Source organism: Canis lupus, chromosome 15, assembly GCF_003254725.2.
Source record: "Canis lupus dingo isolate Sandy chromosome 15, ASM325472v2, whole genome shotgun sequence".
Lineage (NCBI taxonomy): Eukaryota > Metazoa > Chordata > Mammalia > Carnivora > Canidae > Canis > Canis lupus.
The window spans coordinates 40,404,431-40,425,616 of record NC_064257.1 but is presented as its reverse complement, the minus strand read 5'-3'; the positions used below and the strand labels follow the sequence as shown (position 1 = coordinate 40,425,616).

The following is a 21,186-nucleotide window of genomic DNA, read 5'->3' as shown; positions in this document are numbered from 1 at the left end:
CATATATAGTAGGCATAACAAGTACACTATGGTACGTTTAGTGGCAAGTTCTAAAAAATCAAGATAATGATGATGTTGGGTAGGTTGTAGTCTTATTTTTTTTAAGATTTTATTTATTTATTCATGAGAGACACAGGCAGAGAAGGAGGCTCCATGTGGGGAGCCTGATGTGGGACTCGATCCTGGAACTCCAGGATCATGCTCTGGGCCGAAGGCCGATGCTCAACCACTGAGCCACCTAGGCATCCTGGGTAGGTTGCAATTTTAAATAGAATGACATTTGAGCAAAAACTTGAAAGGCGAGGTCAATTTTATGTGGTTGTCTGAATAATAAAATCCCACAGCTTTAATCCTAGCATGCTGCTATAATTCAGTTTCCTCAAGTACTTCTTTTTAGTAAGCAGGAACTGTAATACCAGGCCAATATTAATAGGAATGACTACATTTTGAAAAATGATATTGGCCTAAAGAATAGTATCTTTCCTATGTAATGACTGTTTTTAGTTAGTATCAGAAAAGACACAGGAAGTGGAGGTTTTGTTATCTTTCTTTTCACAACCTTAACATTACCTTTATACATTGAAAACTGTGTTCCTATGAAATTAGGAACTGTTCTGGTCTTAGGAATTGAGAATTGAAAGAAGGGAGAAGGAAGAGGTACAATGTTGTCACCAATAAAGATTAAGTTATTCTAAGCTGTTTATGGCTTTGCTATTTATAAATTTGTCTCAGCACCATTTAAATTTTTGTCTTAAACAGGCTTGGGTTAATGAGTGCCTCTAAAAGTTAGAACCTTGAGAGTAGAGATTGTTTTAGACTAATAGGCGTAGTGTAAGTGAACATAGTAAGTTGAACATAGTAAGTGGTCAGGAAAGTTACCTAAGTTGTCCTAAAACTACATTAGAAAAAACTTAGAGGTAATTTCTTAATATTTGGGGATTTTTCTTTAGATCAAGTTTTCTGAGAATGGAGAAGAGCTTTTGATGCAACCAGGAAATGAGATCAAATATGAATAAAGCAAAGAGTTAAATGAGTAAATTTAAAAAATAAAGTTTTGGGGGCACCTGGATGGCTCAGTCATGAAGCGTCTGACTCAATTTTGGCTCAGGTCATAATTTCATGGTCCCTGAGATCCAGCCCAGCCCTCGGCAAGGAGTTGACCTGGAGGACTCTCTCCGTCTGCCCCACCCACCCACTCAAATAAATAAATAAATCTTTAAAGAAAAAGTTTTTGATCAAATTGCCAACAGGGTTTTTATTTGTTTTTTTTTTATCACATTGTTTCCATAGGGACTTGTAATTAGGTGCTTAATACACATTATGAAAGGCTAAAATGCCATTTAATAGCATTAATAGTGCTTTTTAATCTGCATATAGCACTTCAGTTTACACCGCATCCTCGCACAGGTCTCATTTGCTTATTTCGCTCAGAACATTCAGTGCAAATATAAAATTTACAGCGTAAACTTTCCTTTTAGTTATCCCAAAGGGAATTTGTATTTTCAGAGAACTATGTGCATTATGCTGGCAACTTAAATCTGACATGGGCAAAATTTGAAGTGGCAACGGCCAAGATTTGCCAAGTGGCAGTAGCTAATTTTGGCGAAGATACGGACCTGGAGGCAGATGAAGAACAGGTGAAAAGGGTCCATGGAACCTGAGCCCACTTATGTCCAACACCTTGGGACGATGGAATACTTACAAAGCACAACCTTAAAAAGGTCCAGGTGTTTAAATACAGAGTCGCTCAACTGTCTCCTTCTAAACAACAACAACAAAGAACAAATAAAGCCAAACTTTTCCTTGCGAGTAAAGTTTCTGTGAATTTATGATTTAGAAGCGGGGAAGAGAGGCAAGGGCAATAGGCAAGTCTAGTTCAATGCCTAGGCAGCTGGAGAGGTTTAAAAATTGAAGTAAAAAAAAAAAAATAAAAACAAGTCAATGAACTTCTGTTGAATGGATGAAAAGCTCTGCTTTAAATAAAAACAAAATAGGTAAAAATTATATTTGTAAGGAGACCTAAGAAAGGGTTTACAATGGTGACTTCTACGGAGAACTGTGGGATCTGAGGCTAGGTATGGGTTTACTTTTCTGTGTACCTTTTCGAGTTTTTAAGATACGCACCCTCAACCTTTATAAAGATTAGGAGAATCCCTTCTTTCCATCGTCCAAGCGTCGCTTCCTTCCTCCCAAAACAGTTTCCTATCAAGAAAACTCTCAACAGACGCCCCTCGAGCGAGCGAACAGGTCCTCAGTCCCGTTGATCTGAATCAGGTCGTTCCTTACTGCCGACCCAGATACGAGGCCAGGTGCTCAGGTGGAAGACAGGGATGCAGGGCTCTCACGCTGACGCTACGACCCTACAGGCCACCGCGCCTCCAAAAACCTGCGGCAAGCCGAGGCGGCTCTAAGGCTGACTCGCATTGGCGGCGCGGGGCTGTTCCTACTATTATTACGCAGTCTCACTTCCGTGCGGGAGAAGGCACCCAGAGAAAGGTGCTTCGCCCCCGCAGGGCGCTGGACGACCTGCAGTTAACTCCTCGGACGCTGCACCCGGTGTCTGCGTCCCGTTGGGCGGCTGCATCGAGGCCCAACTCGAATTCTTGGGTGGCAGATTCGCCACTATCGGGTGTCACAATTTAAAAGGAAAATTCGAATTTCCCCATGTTGGAAGCCCTTTCAGTACAAGAAAACAGAAACACGAGAGATTTGGGGTCCTTGAATATTTTTATCTTCTGGCTTCCACCCAGCGCGCCGCGGACTGTCGTCGAAAGCGACGACGCGGACGCTCAGGTCGCCGTTGCTGGCGCGTAGCCGCCGCGGCCCGTCGCTCCCGCCCCCGCCGGGAGTCCGACGTGGAAGTTGCTGGCGGAGCGGACTTCCAAGGGATCCGCCTGGAGCCGGAGCCGGAGCCGGAGGCCGGAGGCCGGGGCGAGCAGGGGCGGCGGCGCCGAGGCTCGAATAGCAGTCGCTGCCGAGGCCGGGGCCCGTCTCTGACCACCGACGAGGGCGGACAGGCGGTTCATCATGGGTGAGGGTCCGAGAAGGGCTTCCGGGAGCGCTCGAAGGGCTGCGGCTGAGGGCTGGGATCGCGGTCGGGGGGCGGGGGGGCGGCGGCCTGGGAAGCCCAGAGCAGCGAGCTTTTCAGGGGCGGATCCTTGAGGACTGAACTTGCCGCGGCTCTTCACCTGTGGCGCTGGACGCTGCCTTGAGTGTTCGCCCCTGCCCTCGCTCTTGTCCCCTTCACCTCGGAGGGGTCAGGGGGTACGGGCTCTGCTGCGGCCTGGGAACCCAGCCCCGAGTCCTTTCCCCTGAGCAGGAACTTCTCCGTCACCTCCTCCGACCCCCCTCGACTTGGGGCAGGGGGCAGAGTTGGCCTTGCGAGGCTTGGCGTTTGCCAGTCGCAGGTGCGCCGAGGGATCTTGCGTGACAGAGGAGGTCTGACCCCGCAGTGGAAGCCTGGTTCTCTCTTCTTGGACCCTGGGATTGCAGCAGTTAAAAAAATCCAAAGGGAATTGTTGCTCATATTTTATAGACCACTTGGCATTTGCCTGTTTCTCTGTAGCTTTTCATGTAGATAACATAGTTGAGGTGGAAAAAGGGAATGGGGACGGTACTGGTCATTATGGGTCAGTGAATGAGATTTTTTTTTTTTTTGAGGATCTCACTTAATTTTATTAATTTATTTTTAATAATAAATTTATTTTTTCAATTTTTCAGTTTGCCAACATACAGAATAACACCCAGTGCTCATCCAATCAAGTGCCCACCTCCCAGTCACCCCCACCCCCTGCCCACCTCCCCTTCCACCACCCCTAGTTCTTTTCCCAGAGTTAGGAGTCTTCCATTTCTAATCTCAGTATTTGGAGTGCTGGCTGAGGGCACTCCCTTGTCATCACAAGTGCCAGCAGTACCTAGCTTCCCTCCCTGCTGCAGCCCGGACGAAGGTGCAGTGTTTTTAACTGGTTTACAACTAACTGGACACATGATGCAAATTCTTTGGCCTATTTTTAATTCCTTTACGATTTTCTGGGGGATTTACTTCCTGCCCTGGAATATCACAAGCACTTTACTTTTTTCATTTCTGTCTTCGGTATTTTGTTTTGTTTTGGTTTTCATCGAAGATTTTATTTTTAACTAATCTCTACACCCAAGATGGGGCTCGAATTCAATCAGCAGTTGCAACCTTTGCAGCTCCAGTCAGGCACCCCAAGTTCTTTTCTTTTTACGGTGTAAAAGGTAGAAAAGATTTTAAGTTATACACCTATTACACTTTCCCAAAGTTCTCTGGCCTGTGGTGTCTTCATTTCTCCAGACTTGGATTCCTTAATTGTGCCATTTCTTTGTCAGATAACCATGTATTGCATGTAGCATCATTTTTGTTGTCTGCTGTTTTTTTATATTGTTAATGTAACTTCCTTTTATTCTTCTCTAATGGCTTTTAGTGTGGAAGGGCCAAAGTGCTTTCTTCTGGCGATCATAAAGAAAAAATGTATTTTAAAAAAGCTTCTGGGGCGCCTGGGTGGCTCAGTTTGTTGAGCCTCTGACTCTTGATTTGGGCTCAGGCCATGATCTCGGGGGTCATGAGATTGAGCCTCACGTTGGCTCGTGCTGGGTGTGCAACCTGCTTGGGATTCTCTCTCTATCCCTCCCCCTTTGCCCCACACCACCCTTGGGCAAGCTCACTCTCTCTTACTCAAAAAAAAAAAAACGCTGCTTTCTTTTGTTGTAAAAAGAATAATAAAGATTCTAAATCACTAACTCCCCTCTTAGGGATTTTTTATTTAAATACAACCCAAATGAGTCAACACATAAATCTGTTACCAAGAAGCCCTGCTGAAACAAAGGATAATTTTAATTTTTTTCCAGATTTCTTGAGGTATGAATGACAAAATTGCACGTATTTAAGGGGTACAATATGATGTTTTGATATACATTGTGGAAGGATTACCACAATCAAGCTAATTAATACATCTGCCACCTGAGCTTTTTTTGTATTTAGTGAGAACACTTTCAGACCTACTCTCTTAGAAAATTTCAAGAAAAAAAAAAAAAGGAAAATTTCAAATATACAGTATGTTGATTTTTTTTTTTTCTTTGTAGTTACCATGCTGTTCATTGGGTCTCCAGAACTTACTCATTTTATAAGGAAAGTCAGTTCCCTTGTTTGACATCTCTCTCCTTTTCCCCACTCCCCCAGCCTCTGAGAACCACCATTATATTCCACAATACCTTACGTATAGGAAACTTTTCTGGAAATATTTCATGATACATTGAGTGAAGCTTTATTATTTTTTTAAATGAGTTTTCTCTCAAAAATAGGTTTTGTTATTTTGGGCTTCTGTGTCTCAATTTCTTTTGCAAGTAGTATTACAGAGAAATCTCAGTGATTGAAGGTAGTTAGGATGTTGGTTGTACAGTGATAATAATTGCTTTTCACATGTGAGGACCTCATTGTTTCATTGTCCTTTCGATTTGTCGTATGGTGTTTGGGGGTTGTGAGATCACGCCAACGTATCCATATTCTCATGAGCTCATGAGGGCAGTGGTTCTGTTTCTCTTATTCTGGAATATATCTTCTGTGCCTTCCTGACACAGTATGCAGGACATGGTGACAATCAGTAATTATTTGTTTGATGTTGATTAATATATATCATTGAGAGCAAACTTATGTACCTAAGTTTTGAGGAAGATATTACAGCATTATTTAATTTGGTGTAGCTTTCAAAGGGCAAGATTAAATGTTTTGTGGGCTTAGTTTACAAAATGATGTTTTTCTTTTATTATTTTTTTCAGGTGGCTTTTTCTCAAGTATTTTTTCCAGTCTGTTTGGAACCCGGGAAATGAGGATTTTAATTTTGGGATTAGATGGAGCAGGAAAAACTACAATTTTGTACAGATTACAGGTTGGAGAAGTCGTTACTACTATTCCTAGTAAGTATTGGTATGATAAACTAATTGTAGGGTTTTTTTTTTTTCCATCTAACATAACTTTATTTCTGATAAGTAGTTCATATAATGTAATTTTATTTTTATTTATTTATTTTTTTTTATATAATGTAATTTTAATATAGTAGAGTTTGTAAACTTCCAGTGTGGGCATAATATTAATTACATTATTTTTCATAAATTTAGAGGCAATTTGGAAACCCTGTGCATGGCTGGGTTTTGCTGTTTAGAGCTTTTTTTTTTTTTTTTTTTTTAGAAGGTTTTATTTATTTGACTGAGAGAGAGAGAGCCTGCAAGCGAGCCCGTGCACACACCAGCAGGGGCGTGACAGGCAGAGGAAAGGCCTAGGGACAAGCAGGCTCCCTGCTGAGCAGAGAGCCAGAGGTCAGGGTGGCGCTGGGCTGGATCCCTGGACCCTGGGGTCGTGACTTGGGCCAAAGGCAGCCACTTAACCAACTGAGCCACCCAGGAGCCCCTATTTAGAGCTATTTTTAAAGTTAGCTAGAGTTAAGCCACTTAATCTCATTGAGAGCCCATATCTTTATGGATAAAATGAAGGTAATACCCACTGACTTTAAGGGAGAAATAAGTATATAAAATACCTTATAAACCTGTTTTAAAGAATTATATGGATGTTAAGTGGCATTATTGCATCCGAAGTGCTTTTTTTCCCCTGTATTACTATTTTAATTAAGACTTGTTTCTCTTAATTTTATTGTTTGTTTGTCAAAGAACTGAGTTGAAGAGACTATTGAATTAAAATGGTACCTAAAAATATCAAGAGACACCTCAACTTTAAATCAGCTGTCGATATCTTAGAAGAATATTTTCAAACAGTCCTGTTTGACTACATGAGAATATTCTTTTTTATACTTTTTAATTTGTTGATCTGAATTTACTTAGAAATTATATATAAACTAAGTTTAACAGTTTGTAGAATTTGCTCAAGAGCGTTAAATTATGCCTCTAAAATCACTCTGTCATGCAAGGTATTTCTATATTTAGTAATATTTAAATTTCCAGATTAAAAGAAAAAAAGTCTAGTTGTTATGAAAGAAGAACTTTTTAAACACCGTGGCATCTAGTTATTTCTTTATGCCACCTTCAGTAAATTTCAGTTCCCTTGGTTTTTGCTTCGCGGAATCACCCATCTCTGCTGTGGTTGTCTAGGATCCTGCAGTGCACGCAGCCCAGTGTATTGCATTTCAGCGAATACACTTTATAGCATACTCTTGTCCTGTGCATGTTAAACAGTAATCGTAATTGAGATAAAGATGGCGATTACACTCCCACCTAATTCTAAGGGAGACATCATGAACTTGTGTTTTAGTTTTTCAGTCAGGTTTATTATAGCTATGTTTTAGTTGTGATAGGGAATACTTAACCATACACACATTAGCATCATTTACCAATATAGACTTAAATTTAAAACAAAAATCAATTGTCCAGTTATAACTGTAAGGCATTTCTTACTTGGATTTTTTTAAGTTTATAGAATCTTAGAAATAGTTTTTTCAGCATCTTCTCCACCCTCCCTAATGAAAATAAGTATCCTGCCTTAGTATAATGTGGTACTAGAGTTCTACCTAAAAAGGATAGGGAAAAGAGATGAGATACCTCCCCTTTGACCATCCAGCCATGACCTTAATACAAATGAGCTCTTTGAGGAAGTCTGCAGAGGGTCTGTGAGATTGCCACACTTGGAGAACCCAGTTTCCATCAAGGGGTATATAGCTATTGCTGAGTCCCTACCTGCTGAAGTTTAGAATTTAGGCTTTCTTGGTTTTATTTCCTGTTTACTTGCTGCCTATCAAAATTCCACTTTTTTTGTAATATGTCTACAGCTGTTCTTTCTAAACATAACTTTCTAAACACTTGTATGCCAGGATTGTATTATATGGGGAGTTTAACACGGTAGGTTTTCCATTGTGCTAAAAGTTCTATATTTGCAGATGTGACTGGGGATTCTTACACACCTGAAAGTGGTGCTGATCTTGCTAATTGATGGTGTGTATATGTAGCACAGAAACTGTTTTGTCTTAAATGAGATATTTCAATCAGTAATGTGATTCAGTAATAATTCATTAAGCGCTAAAAATTAGATTGGATACTTTGAAGCTAGAATGCATTAGTCTACATATACTACTGATTTTGATTTATCTTCTAGCTATTGGATTTAATGTTGAGACAGTAACATACAAGAACCTTAAATTCCAAGTCTGGGACTTAGGAGGACAGACAAGTATCAGGTATGGTACATCGACCAGATTACTTTGTAGTATTGAATATTTATTGGCCCTTTTAAGGTTAAGAGCAATTAACCCAAATATGTTTTCTTTCGTAATTTAAATGGGAGACACCTAGTTTAAAATGAGGTAAAACTCCTTATTCTCTCAATTGAATTAAAATTAAAAAAAATTTAAGGAAGCCAGTTCTTCGGATATCACCTAAATGAATTTTTTCAAGAAAATCTCAAGGTCTAATTACTTGAGTAGTTTTTAACTAAAAAGAGTCTTCCATTTAGTTCTTGTCAGTCACTTTGTGAGACAGACTGTTTTGGATTTTATAAATTAACTTTCAGCCTGCCATTTAGGGCTAATGTGAACATAGATGCCTTTCAGAACTTAGCTCTCCTGTCCAGTATTCTGTGCTTGGCATGGGACCTGTGAATATTTGGTGGGTGCTCACTATTGTACCTACCATCTTAAAACATAAGTGGTACATTCTCCAGACATCCTGCTACCTTTTAACCTACTTTTATTTTTGAACCACTTTTGAGTCCCTCTCTAAATTTAGCCATTTCTACTAAATGAAGTCTTCAGTAATCAGTTAAATGTCTGGTATATAAAAATCATATTAAAAGTATTAAAAGTTTTCTTTAAGGGACTCTTGGGTGGCTCAGCGGTTAAGCGCCTGCCTTCGACCCAGGTGTGATCCTGGAGTTCCAGGATCGAGTCCTACATCAGGCTTCCTGCATGGAGCCTGCTTCTCCCTTTGCCTGTGTCTCTGCCTTTCTCTCTGTGTCTCTCATAAATAAAATCTTTTTTTAAAAAAAAATTAAAAGATTTAAGAACCCATTCCTTATTTTTTATTTATTTCAAAGATTTTATTTATTTGCGAGAAAGTGTGTGAGCCAGAGAGCACAAGCAGGGGGAGTAGCTAAGGGAGAAGGAGAAGCAGATTCCCCACTGAGCAGGGAGCCCGACCTGGGGCTCAATCTCAGGACCCCGAGATTATGACCTGAGCTTAAAGGCAGTGTCTTAACCAACTGAGCCACCCAGACACCCCAAGAACCCATTCCTTAGGGTCCCTAGTTAGAGACTTATTAGATGTTAACAGTAAGGTCTGTGTATAACGTACATTTAGTGATTTTTGTAGATTGACTATAAACTATTTTCTTAAAGTCTGAACTCATTTGGAAACTTCTTGATCCTGTGATTTAATGTTTATCATTCCACCCTCATCACATCTGAAGGATATGATACATACCCATCAGAAAGAATGAATCATTATGGCATTGATTCTAACATGGAGGGGACAAGATTGGCATGTAAACCCCCCACCCCCCATCATTGCCAGGTCCTGGCTTATAAATTAACATAGCAGGTTCTTTTACTTTCAAATAATAATATATTTTCCCTTCCTGAACTTTCTTTAGGCCATACTGGAGATGTTATTATTCAAACACAGATGCAGTCATTTATGTAGTAGACAGTTGTGACCGAGACCGAATTGGCATTTCCAAATCAGAATTAGTTGCCATGTTGGAGGTAAGAAAACTTTATTCAACTGTGGGGAAATATTTTTTTTTTAAGAATTTATTTATTCATGAGAAGCAGAGACACAGGCAGAGGGAGAAGCAGACTCCATGCAGAGAGCCCGACGTGGGACTCGATCCCTGGTCTCCAGGATCATGCCCTGGGCGGAAGGCGGCGCTAAACCGCTGAGACACCAGGCTGCCCGAAATCTTTTATGTTTGCTTGCTGTTTCATTGTTACCACATGCAGGAATAATTAAAAGGAAAGCAGAGATTTTCCTTCCCAAGCCTTTAGTATCATTTTTTCTACGGATTACTTCCTCTTCCAGAAATTCTGTTGGGAAGAGGAATGGAGAAAAAAATGTTCCAGCTGTGTAACTTTGTGTTTTAAGCTAGATTTCTTGGTTTCTAGGAAGCTCAGAGCTAAACTCTTTCCAAACTGAAAGAATTATTTTAAGTTACTCCTGTAAAGTGTTTTTTATAAAATGTCTTTATTTCTAGTTGTAGAAATTAGCTTATGAAAGCAGATAAGGATATAAACAATAAGGAGGTCTGTTTGTTTTAGAATTTCTGGGTTTCTGCCACACCTCTGGCCCTTGTTTATCTCGTCCAGCTTTTTTCATTCTTTACTCTTCCTTGTATTCACAGTCCTTCAGCCATACTAACCTTTCTGTTCTTTGGATACACCAAGCTTACACTGGACACTTGGCTTAGGGCTTCTTGCACTTGCTCATCTTTCTGCTTGAAACGCTCTTCCTCCAAATCTTTGCATGGCTACCTTCTTGACAGGTTTTACCTCATGTTTCTGCCCCAGAGAGCAGCCTCTTTTATTTTCTAACACCTTATCCTACTTTACTTTTTGTACCACTTAGTGTTTCCATTATTTTATGTGCTTGGTTCGGCAGCACGTATACCATCTTTCCATTATTTTAAAATCTATTTCTTTGTATAAGAAAGGTCTTTCTAAATCAAAAGATTGGAAGGAATTATGAAAGAAAAGATACATTTAATTATATTAATACAAACAAAAACCCCACAAATACAAATTAGGGTGTAAAAACAGGAAATCTGGAGTTTTATAACCAGTGACTGAGGATTAGTGTTCTTAATTGTATCAAGACAGTTGATTCTTTTGCAAATAAATAGAAAACTGAGCATGAACTTATAGTGCAGAGGAGAAAACTCTTATTACTGTTAACATTTGCATTTTGAATACTTTGATAATAAGTATTTAATGAGATGCTTTGGAAAAATATGTAATTTCTAATTCTTCCAAGGTTGCACTGAAGAATGTTACTGTCAAACGTTGGTGGAGTTTAAATTGTTATAACCTTTCTGGAAAGCAGTTTATTAGTATATATAACAAGAACCCCCCAAAAGTTCATACTTTGATTCTATTTTTAGAGAATTTGTTAAGGAAATAAGAGATTCATACAGAGATTTCTGTGTAATGACTGTGTCCCTGTGGTTTCTGTTAATAGTCAAGTAAAAAGGATCTAGTAAGAGTCTAATACTGAAGAACAGTTAGTATACAGTATATTTAACTATTAAATTTTTTTGGAAAAAATTTTGATTGTTTGGAAAAATGGCCATGATTTAATATTTTTTAGAGCAGGATATAGGTCTGTATGTAAATGTGACTTTAAATGTGTAAATGGGGCAGCCTGAGAGGCTCAGCGGGTGGCTCAGTGGTTTAGGGCCGCCTTCAGCCCAGGGTATGATCCTGGAGACCCAGGATGGAATCCCACATCGTTGGTGCTGCCTGCATGGAGCCTGCTTCTCCCTCTGCCTGTGTCTCTGCCTCTCTGTGTGTGTGTGTGTGTCTCTCATGAATGAAGAAATAAAATCTTTTTAAAAAATGTGTAAATATATTTATTAATAAACAAGAAGTATCTGAATTATAAAGCAGTAGAAAATACCGAAAATGTTAACAGCGATCATGTTTGGGAGGTAGGACTATGGATGAAGCTTTCTTTTCTTCATACTTCTCTATAATTTCAAGTAATTTATAATGAACATTATAGACTCATAATTAAGAAATACACTTTTAAAATAATATATTTGTTGGCATTTCTTTCTAAACTTAAGGGAGCAAATTGACTAGAGAAAATTAAATACTTTCTCTTTTATTTAGGAAGAAGAGTTGAGAAAAGCCATTTTAGTGGTGTTTGCAAATAAGCAGGACATGGAACAGGCCATGACTCCCTCAGAGATGGCAAATTCACTTGGGTTACCTGCGTTAAAGGACCGAAAATGGCAGATATTCAAAACTTCAGCAACCAAAGGCACTGGCCTTGATGAGGCAATGGAATGGTTAAGTATTGTATTTCCAGAAGCCATCTGTGCATTGTTTTTGTGTGCTTCTATTTGCACACGTGTGGTTTCCCTTTAGTATTAAGGATGAAATTCAGATTACTTAGCAGCTTATCATATTAATAAGTTCCTCCAGTCTTCTCTGCCACTGGTCTTCATGTGCATTGGCTTTTATTTCAGTCACACTTACTGATTAAAGTTAGATAAGCCAACCCCCCCCCCCCCCCCCTTTTTTATACTTTTTCCCTTCCTTACTGCATCCTCCAATTCCTTATACTTCAGGACTTAGGTTAGGACTATCTTCTCAAGAACCTTCCCTTGCACGTCTCCGTGCCCACTGCCTTACCACACACATAGCTGGATGTCCCTGTCACAGAAGTGGCACAGTAGGGACGTGGCCCTGTAATTGATTTGTGCATCTACTCAGATTTTAAGCTCCATGAGGACCTTGACTAGTTTTCACCTGAGTTACCCACATCTGGCCATGCTGCAGAAGTTACAGCCTGGAAGGAAGATAAGCTGGTCTTTTTGATTATTCATTTAGAACATAGACAAAATTGAAAGCTAAAACGCCTTCATGGAAATTGAGTCCATAACATCATTCTTCAATATAACTGTCTTAGCCTTCATCATTTAAAAGGAATCTGCTTTGGAATCCACTTCCAGTATAAAACTTTTATACCTCAAAGTTTGAAGTTAATTTTGTGAAACTGTTCATTTTTTTCTTTGCAGGTTAGTTGAAACATTAAAGAGCAGACAGTAATTCAATCACTTCTGCCTCTGTGAAATGAAGCTACATCACATATTCCTTTGGAAGCAGTTAAGTATGCTTCATGCTACTAAATGTTAAAACTGTGTGATTGTTGGCATATGCTGAACTGACTACAATACTTGTAATAAATATAAAAAATAAGTATTTGGTTGGAAGGGTAGCTCACCCATGATTGAACCAACTGAATGTTCTGTGTAATGTAAAATCCTTCCTTGCTTTTTTGTGTTAAGTATATATTCTATTTGTATGGAATTCATATTCAAATAGATTCCTATTAAAGAATGTACTCTTATTGAGGAAAAACCCTCCTATTTTTGAATTAGTGGTTGCATCTTGTGTGTATAAACACTAATAAATATCTTAACAGATTTTTTCCCCCTAAAATGATTATGTTTTTCCAAAGATTAGACTCAGTAGAGGGGAACAAAGCGTGGGTAATATAGTCTTCATTTGCTAAATGACCATTTTATTTAAGCTGTTTTGTTGTTTGTTTTAAGCTTTTGGGAATAGGCATGAAGCTGAAAAATTATTTTGGTGGTTAACCTGATACCTGTAATTGTCATTTTATAGTACTTTATAGTTGTTGAAAAAATTTTACATATATACAGGAACCCAGTGATGTAGGTAGGACAGGTTGTAATGTCTTTATTTTATGGACATGGACCCAAGGTTCTGATAAGTTGGCTTGCTCAGGATCACCTGCCAGGTGGGAACAGGCTCAAAGTGAGATTTCAGGGTCAGAAGCTTATCCCATAAACTACACCATAAATTCCTGAATATGTCAACACTGGCAACACAGACAACCTTAAGTGCTTAAGTAAAATTATGCTAATTGAAGTAGATATAGTACATTCAAAATAATTTCTATAAATATGCTATACCAGTAGAGGTAGTAAAAACAATCCTAAATGGTTATATTTGATGGAATCCACAACATATTAAAGGAAATTTTAAAAATCTATTTTAAGAAGCATTGTAAAAGATGTCATTACTGTCTTTTCATTTTTTTTTTATTAACTGTAATTGGATTTATCAATTTGGTGAAAAGTCAAAACAATACTGGTCATACATGGAGAAATGGAACAATCCTGGTTTTAAAAAGCAGACGTACTGATAGGGTCAAAAACAATTATGTTCAAAGGAACTTTTCAAACTCTCCAGTCTACCACAGGATTGGCTGCAGTGGGGACAGAATATGATATGGTCCCTTGTATTTACTTACACTGGGGGGAAATCTTGAAGTTAAACAACCAGCAGTTAAAAAATGTGATGCCATCACTGGTGTTCCTGGGAACACTGTGGTCCACTTCCTGTCCTGCCACTGTCTTCGCAGACGTTGGCCTCTAGCTTCTTCCTTCATACCTTTGGTCAATCAGATCAAATGAATGTGGCTTTGTCTTTTCACCTGTGGGACTTCACTCTTTTTGCCCATACCCCAGCACCCATTCTTAGTTTGGTCTCTGAAGTCTTGTTTGGAGACCTTCTTCTAGGCCCAAGTGTTCTCAGTGCTGTACCTATAATATTACTTAGCATGTAATTATTGTTTCAGTTTCCAAATCACTCCTGAAGGACAGATTGTTTCATATTACTATCCTTAGAATCCAGTGTGGTGCCTGGCATCTTATGGCATCTTAGAGTAAGAGTGTGGTTGAGATAGTGGGTTGTGTTTGCCAGCAAGGAAAATAGTACCTCTTTGACCTAGGCTTTGGTCCCCTTGTCGTCAGTGGCTGGGTTTGTACTTCAGTAGCTAAGTGTCCCCCTGGCCCCACTGCAGCACTTTAGGAACACTGTGAAGCCTGGGGGAAGAGAAGCCCTGGCAGGCAGATGCTGCTCAGGACATAAAACTCTTGCCATCTTCAATACTGAGCACACATGAAGTCATAGCATACACTAGCACTTGAATGAGCATGGTCTCTGTTTTACCACAAAGACTAGAATGGGGTAAATAAAGCATTCACTTATTTTAATATACATAAATTATGAAGTCTTTGTCTAGTAGGAAACAACTATATAGGTAAGTTACAGGCATTTGAATGATACTTATAAAAATGTACTGAATATTGTTTTGGAGAACCTTGAAAATGGGAAAAGCTCCAAACTTAAAATCTGAACACATGAGTTCTAGGCCCAAGTGGCCATTCCTTCAGTTTATTTTTTTTTTTCCCCATAAAATAAGAGAATTGGACAAATCCTATCAAAGGTTTCTTTTAGCTCTAGTACTCTGTTTTATAACTCTGGTTCGTAAATGTGCTGTGTCATGTGTTCACATTAAAAAGAGAATGGTGGAAATTTGTTATTAGAATACTTGAGATACACTTTAAGTTGTGAAAATGTAAGTTCCTTGAGGGTAGGGACCATACCTTATTTACTGTTAGTATTCCTTGCATCTAGTGTGGTGCACTTGGCATACAGTAGGCACTCAATAAATATTTACTAAATTGTGCTCAATATCCCTGAGATATTTGTTCTTTCTGATTATTGCCTTAGTGTTAATTTCTGATTTTTTTATTTAAAAATTTTCATAAAGGCAGTACATGCACTTTAAATCACTTAGAATTAACTGAAATCAGCCTTCTGTGATGCGCACCACATTTATGCTTTAGGCACATTACAAACCCCTTGGAAGTATGAGAACTCTTGTCTGAGACCAACTACATCAAAACACAGATACTAAAGTTCAAGAATATTTGAACATTTGATTTCTATGCCATATGCTATATTCTGACTCCATAATTAGAACTGATAAAAAGCATGGGCTTTTTCAGTCCTTGCTGTGAATCCTGATTATGCCACATGCAACCCGTTACCCTTAGGTAAATTATTTAACTGGAGTTTTAGTTTCTTTATCTGTAAAATAAGAACCAATTTTAGGCAGCTCTCAGGATACTATGAGGACTAAATAAAATGTCAGCAAAGTGCCCGGCACATAGTATGGATTCTTCTCCCCGCTCCCCCTTCAAAATATATTGAGCACTAAAGAATATTGCTTCCACATCAGGTGTAGATGGAGACAAAGATACCATATGTATGAAGGAGATAACGCCAAACTGTCTTTCAAAGTTGTTTATAGGAGTTCCCTTTGTTTACCAAGCTAGCGAGCATCTAGCCTTATCAACCTTACCAGCCACTTACCAGGTTCAAAGTGGAATTTCATTCTGATGTTAATTTTCATTTTCATAATTACTGAGGTTGAATACAGGAGTGATTGAGAATATTTAACAGCCAGACGTAGCTGATGCAGGAGGTCCCCCACTAGTCCAGGTGTTGATCCTGTGATTTTGGTGTGGGGAGGTAGGGAATCTAGGGACTCACATAGCCAGGGTGGCACTTGCGTGTCTCAAGGCAGTGACTGCTTACCACCTAGTACATTAAGTACATTTTAATATTTAAGAACTGGTATCGCCATATCAGGTAAGTATTAATGTTTAAGGGCCATTTATTTTTCTTCTGTGCAATGCCTATTTCTCTCTTTCGACACTTTTTTCTACTGGACTGTCTGTTGATTCATAGTTATCCTATAGCGTGGGCACTGTTAGGTTGATTATCTGTAATGCTGTACACCATACCCCAGCTGTATGTGCACAAATTAACTTTCATGTAGAACTTAACCCATGTTCACTATAGATAGCACTTTTTGTGACTTACTTCTGGTATCTGACAGGGAAAACTCCTCACCCTTTTAAAAACTCATTTTTAAGAGCATCATGACTTGTTTTCAATTAATCTTCAATATAAATTTTAGGATCAGCCTGTTAGGATTATATGAAGAGCTCTTGGGATTTTACACAGATAGGTCTTTAACAAGTGGGATCCAACTTCTTAAAATACTAGATCTTCCTGTCCAAATAACATGGTTATTTTTCCATTTGTGCAGATTTCTTTTAATGCCTTTCAATAAAGTTTTCTAGTTTTCTCCATAAAAGTATTATAAATCACTTATTTCTAACTTCTACATTCTGTCTTGCTATTTTAATGTCTTAATTTTTTATCACTACTGTCACGTTTTTTAGACAGTGAAGATACAGAATTATGAAAATGTTTTAATTTAAAAAATCTGAGCATGATTCTATTAAACTGTATAATATACAATATATGCCAGTTTAACTTAAATAATAAAACCTGCTATGATTTCAGACCAGCAGATATCCTGAGAAATTCATGCTTTGGGGTAAATTGAGATACTTTATCAGTAGAGGGGGCACATCATTCCACAATTGCTAAATCTTTCAGGCTGTAGCTCTTTTGTCTCTTGGTCTTACAGCTTGGACGCAAGAACTCTATTTTTCTCTTCTTGGCTTCACTTTTATTTTTGTGTTTCTTGAGCTTTTTCTTGGCAGCAATATCAGGATTTGTTACAAACTTGAAAAAAATAGAAATTTTATATTACTTTTAAAGTAAATGTTAAACCAATAAAAATCAAATGCAGAAATGGGCCACTTAAATATCACATGCACACAATCCCATTAAGGAGAATGTGGAGCCCTAGCTGTAAGGTCCCATCTCAAACATAGCCAATCCCTCCTCCTTCCCTGGGTAAGCGTGACACACATGCATGCATGCACACATGATTCAAAATACTGGTTCAAAATACTTAAGTCTAATGAACACACCACATTTTCAAATGGCAAACGTACCTCTAAAGCCTTCCTCTTTTTCCGGAGTGCCCTTTTCTCATTAGCCTGTTTCTGTACAGAGGCAAAGGCTAAGGAGAAGCTCTCAAGCCCAACCAGCTTTTTGAGTAACTCTATGATTTCCTGGGATAGATTCTTCAGCAAAGGATCTAATCACAGAGAGTAATAATCAGAGATAATCACGAGGAAAGGACACATTTAAACATTGCTAAAATCAACAACATGCAAAATTTAAATTCCTGCAGAATTATCACTTTTATTACTTGAGCATTAAACACTGACCTCAAAGCAAGCTCTACGTTTCTGAGATGGGAGAACAGAGTGTTGGGCATGACCCTCCCAGCCAGCACCCCTCTGGATGTGCCAGGAGACCACAGTCTGTGAAGCCTGTTTTCCAGAGAAATCCTGGCTCAGAAGATGCTAATTTGAGAACCAGACAGAAACATTTTGGGTTTCTTTATTAACCTGCTCAACTCTGTGCAGACAGGGGAAAGGTAAGTGTGACTCTAGGCCGTCTCTAATTCACAGGTCACAGGTGTTTAGCTGTGTCCATAACCTTTTTTTCTTGAGGGGGCGGTGGGGAGCAAAGACTTCTCAGAGACAAAAATCTTTGTTTTCCCACTCTTCCCTGCCTTCTGTCTCCCAAATGCAAATAACCCACTGATTTTTGTACTCAATTTCAGGAGCTGTTCTAGATCACAAATTTCTTGAAAATGGCGACTAGGTCCTTTGTACCACTGAACCACCAGTTGCTCAATAAATGCTAGGTGATGAGAACCAAAGCCGACCCGGACTGGACCACTGCTTTCTCAGGGTTGTAAGACTAAAATAGCTGCTGCTTTGACATTCAGTTCATTTTATTTTAAAACTTAATATCTACTTTACCCCCTCTCTTTCCAATCCCCAATTCTCTCTTTTCCTATTATCAAAAGAGACCATTTAGGATCAGGGAAGGAAAGACATCAAACACCCAGGCAAGAAAAATGAAAAAACAGGAAAAGTAAAAAGATTTTAAAAATACTTTACACTTTTTTTATGTTGGCAAATCAAATTTAAAAAAAAAAAATTGTAGCTGTCTTCTCCCCCCCAACCAAAAAAAAAAGAAAAAGAAAATATCTCACACTTTTGCCTTATAATTCACAGAGAATATTCTGACATATTGTTCATTATTGTCCACAGACCAAGGTTCAGAACTACCTCCACTCCAGGTACAGTTTTCTTTGCTTAGGAGTAAAGCATCTTTTAGGAGAGAAACATTCACTCTTAAACATGAAGAAGCACACAGAAGGCAGTCAAACAGAAAAAATATGCCTCATTTGCTATTGATTGTTTTGATCTCTAGCAAGTTTTCTTAAAATGAACTCTGGCAGAGAGGGTGGACAGAAAGGAAAAAGAAAGCACGGAGGAGAAAAGTGAGGGTTCCTAAGGTGCACGTCTTCAAAGACAGGCTGTAGTTACCCTGGTCCGAATAGGTGCTGTTCAGCTCTCGGAACAGAGGAGCTAGGATCACGGGGAGGTACGGCTTCACCTTGTCCGCGCCAAGATCCATGGCTAGAGCGCCAAGAAACTTAAAGATGCACGTTCTCTGAAAGTACAGATCATTCATGGTCCTTTGAGGCGCTTCTCTTACTGCGGCCATACAAACAATTTAGAAAACAAGGTCTCCTTTTGGGTTAAAACTTCTGAGAGACTCAGGAGGATTGCTCTTACACGCCTAGAATGCTTTTATAAAGAAACCAGCGCCTGGAGTCACGAGGCACTCACTGTACCTTTAAGGGGTTTCTAGGTGAATAGGCAGCCTCCAGCTTCGCGATCCGGGACAACCTCTGCACCAACCACAGCAGCGTGGCCGGCCTGCTGTGCTCATCCTTTGCCGCCTCGGTCTCCTTTTTGTCAGGGTCCAGCGTCTCCTCGGCACAGGACCCTCTGGCCACACCATCTCCTAAAGCTGCTTGTTCCTCCCTCTCACCTTGCTGATCCTCAGATTCAGGTTCCAGTAAATATAAGACTTTGGCTACAAATAACAAATTCTTAACAACCTTTAGAAAAGGGGAGAGAAAGGAGGAATTGGGACTTTGATTTTGAAATAAATATGGCTTAGGAAAAAATAGGTTCTACAATTAGAGAAAAAAACCCCATAACTGGGCATTGCACTATTAAACTGATGATTGTCCTATATTTTGATCATCTTCAGTTCTACCTCATACTGTATCCAAACCCATTTCCATGTAACTCATCTACTGGGTCTAGATCTACCTTCAATGTACCAGTAAGTACATGATTTTATTCCAGACTATCCATTACATTTTTTAAAATTTTATTTATTTATGCATGAGAGACCCGCAGAGACACAGGCAGAGGGAGAAGTAGGCTCCCTGCAGGGAGCCGGACATGGGATTTGATCCTGGGTCTCCAGGATCAGGCCCTGGGCTGAAGGCACTTGACCACTAGGCCACCCAGACATCCCCCCTATACGTTACAATTTTTAAGAGGACTTTTCATCCCTCCTCTATTAAAGCTCTTCATTTATTGAGCAATGACTGTATATACAACATTCTAATTTAATTCTAAAATATCACTATTAAATACTATTATCAAGAGAGAAAACCAAGATTCAGAGTTATTAAATGACTCACCCAAAGACAAGTGGTCAGTCAGGATTGAAGGGTCTTTAGAATTTAATCCTAAATTCTTTTTTTTTTTTTTTTATTTACTTATGATAGTCACAGAGAGAGAGAGAGGCAGAGACACAGGCAGAGGGAGAAGCAGGCTCCATGCACTGGGAGCCCAACGTGGGATTCGATCCCGGATCTCCAGAATCACGCCCTGGGCCAAAGGCAGGCGCCAAACCACTGCACCACCCAGGGATCCCTAATCCTAAATTCTTAAAAACAGATCTCAAATTCCATCTAATCCAGTTAAACAGCCCAGGGACCAATTTTAGACTTATAATAACAGGCCCCAATACTGGGTCCCTAACTCTGACATCCATGAAATCTTGGACATAGGTATTTCACACTAATTATGAGAAGGAGGAAGCCACGTTGGTTTTGAGTTCCTTTACTATCGTGGATGCTTTGTTAGAGGTGCTGTGTGCCCAGAGTTTCCCCCAAATGTAGGACACAACCCTGCACATTATCTGAGGCTAGCCTGTCAGGAATTCATGTGAAGATTATAATTTCCTTCTCCTGGAACCTTGGCCTTCCTGAAGACAGTCCCAGTTTTGGAGGCCTTGTTCCCTATGGCAGCCACTGCACCCTAAGACTGGAGTGAACCACATTCTATAATTTCTTTCTTCCTAGGTCAGTACTAGTAAATCCCTTCCTGTCCTGAATTTCTATGGTTGTATCTGTCAACCTCTATCAAGACTGATACTATGTGAGACCTCACCTGCTACTACTCAGGCAGGGTTTCTTTGGTCTCACTTCGCTATCCACTGAACAGCTTTCCGTTCTTTCTCTGATCCAGCCATATAATGAAGCAGGCTGTATTTTCATGTAAAAAGTGATGGCAGTATTAGGGTTAATGTTAATGGCATGCTACTTGTGATCACTCTTTGGATACAGCATCCACTTAGTTCCCATTCCATCTTGTCCATAATGACAAGAGTCACAATCAAGTGCATTGCTCATAACTAGGCACTGCATCTGTGTCATCTCTACCAACAGCTTTATCAAAGGAGGAAAAAAATAAAGGGAACGGTAGACCCTATTCAAAGGTAATTTACATTTACTGAACATTTATAAATGCTTCTATTTACATTT

At 39.3% G+C, this 21,186-nt stretch overlaps 2 protein-coding genes and 1 long non-coding RNA gene across 4 annotated transcripts in view; 1 reads left to right on the top strand and 2 right to left on the bottom strand.

Annotated features, from left to right (window-relative positions):
* LOC125752522 (uncharacterized) overlaps positions 1-2,784 on the bottom strand; it is a 31,704-nt gene extending 28,920 nt beyond the window's left edge. Inside the window, exon 1 of the long non-coding RNA XR_007402256.1 lies at positions 2,125-2,784. This is a non-coding gene — a long non-coding RNA (uncharacterized LOC125752522). The remainder of the gene's footprint in view (positions 1-2,124) is intronic.
* On the top strand, positions 2,784-13,752 carry ARL1 (ADP ribosylation factor like GTPase 1). 2 transcript variants are annotated; one of them, XM_049094036.1, is made up of 6 exons: positions 2,784-3,031; positions 5,797-5,934; positions 8,117-8,198; positions 9,608-9,719; positions 11,841-12,024; positions 12,757-13,752. In XM_049094036.1, the coding sequence occupies exons 1-6, from the start codon at positions 3,028-3,030 to the stop codon at positions 12,780-12,782; spliced, it is 546 nt and encodes a 181-aa protein (XP_048949993.1). In that variant the 5' UTR covers positions 2,784-3,027; the 3' UTR covers positions 12,783-13,752. The 2 variants fall into 2 exon arrangements, with proteins under 2 accessions (XP_048949993.1, XP_025295116.1); XM_025439331.3 differs by having other exon boundaries at positions 2,802-3,031; positions 11,841-12,019; positions 12,752-13,752.
* A 3,062-nt stretch (positions 13,753-16,814) lies between these two features.
* The window catches only part of UTP20 (UTP20 small subunit processome component), a 95,652-nt gene continuing 91,280 nt past the window's right edge, over positions 16,815-21,186 (bottom strand). The window contains exons 59-62 of the mRNA XM_025439330.3: positions 19,192-19,461; positions 18,881-19,007; positions 17,426-17,571; positions 16,815-17,150 (exon numbers count right to left, since the gene is read on the bottom strand). Of these exons, the coding sequence (XP_025295115.1) occupies positions 16,995-17,150; positions 17,426-17,571; positions 18,881-19,007; positions 19,192-19,461 (699 nt within the window). The 3' untranslated portion in view covers positions 16,815-16,994. The remainder of the gene's footprint in view (positions 17,151-17,425; positions 17,572-18,880; positions 19,008-19,191; positions 19,462-21,186) is intronic.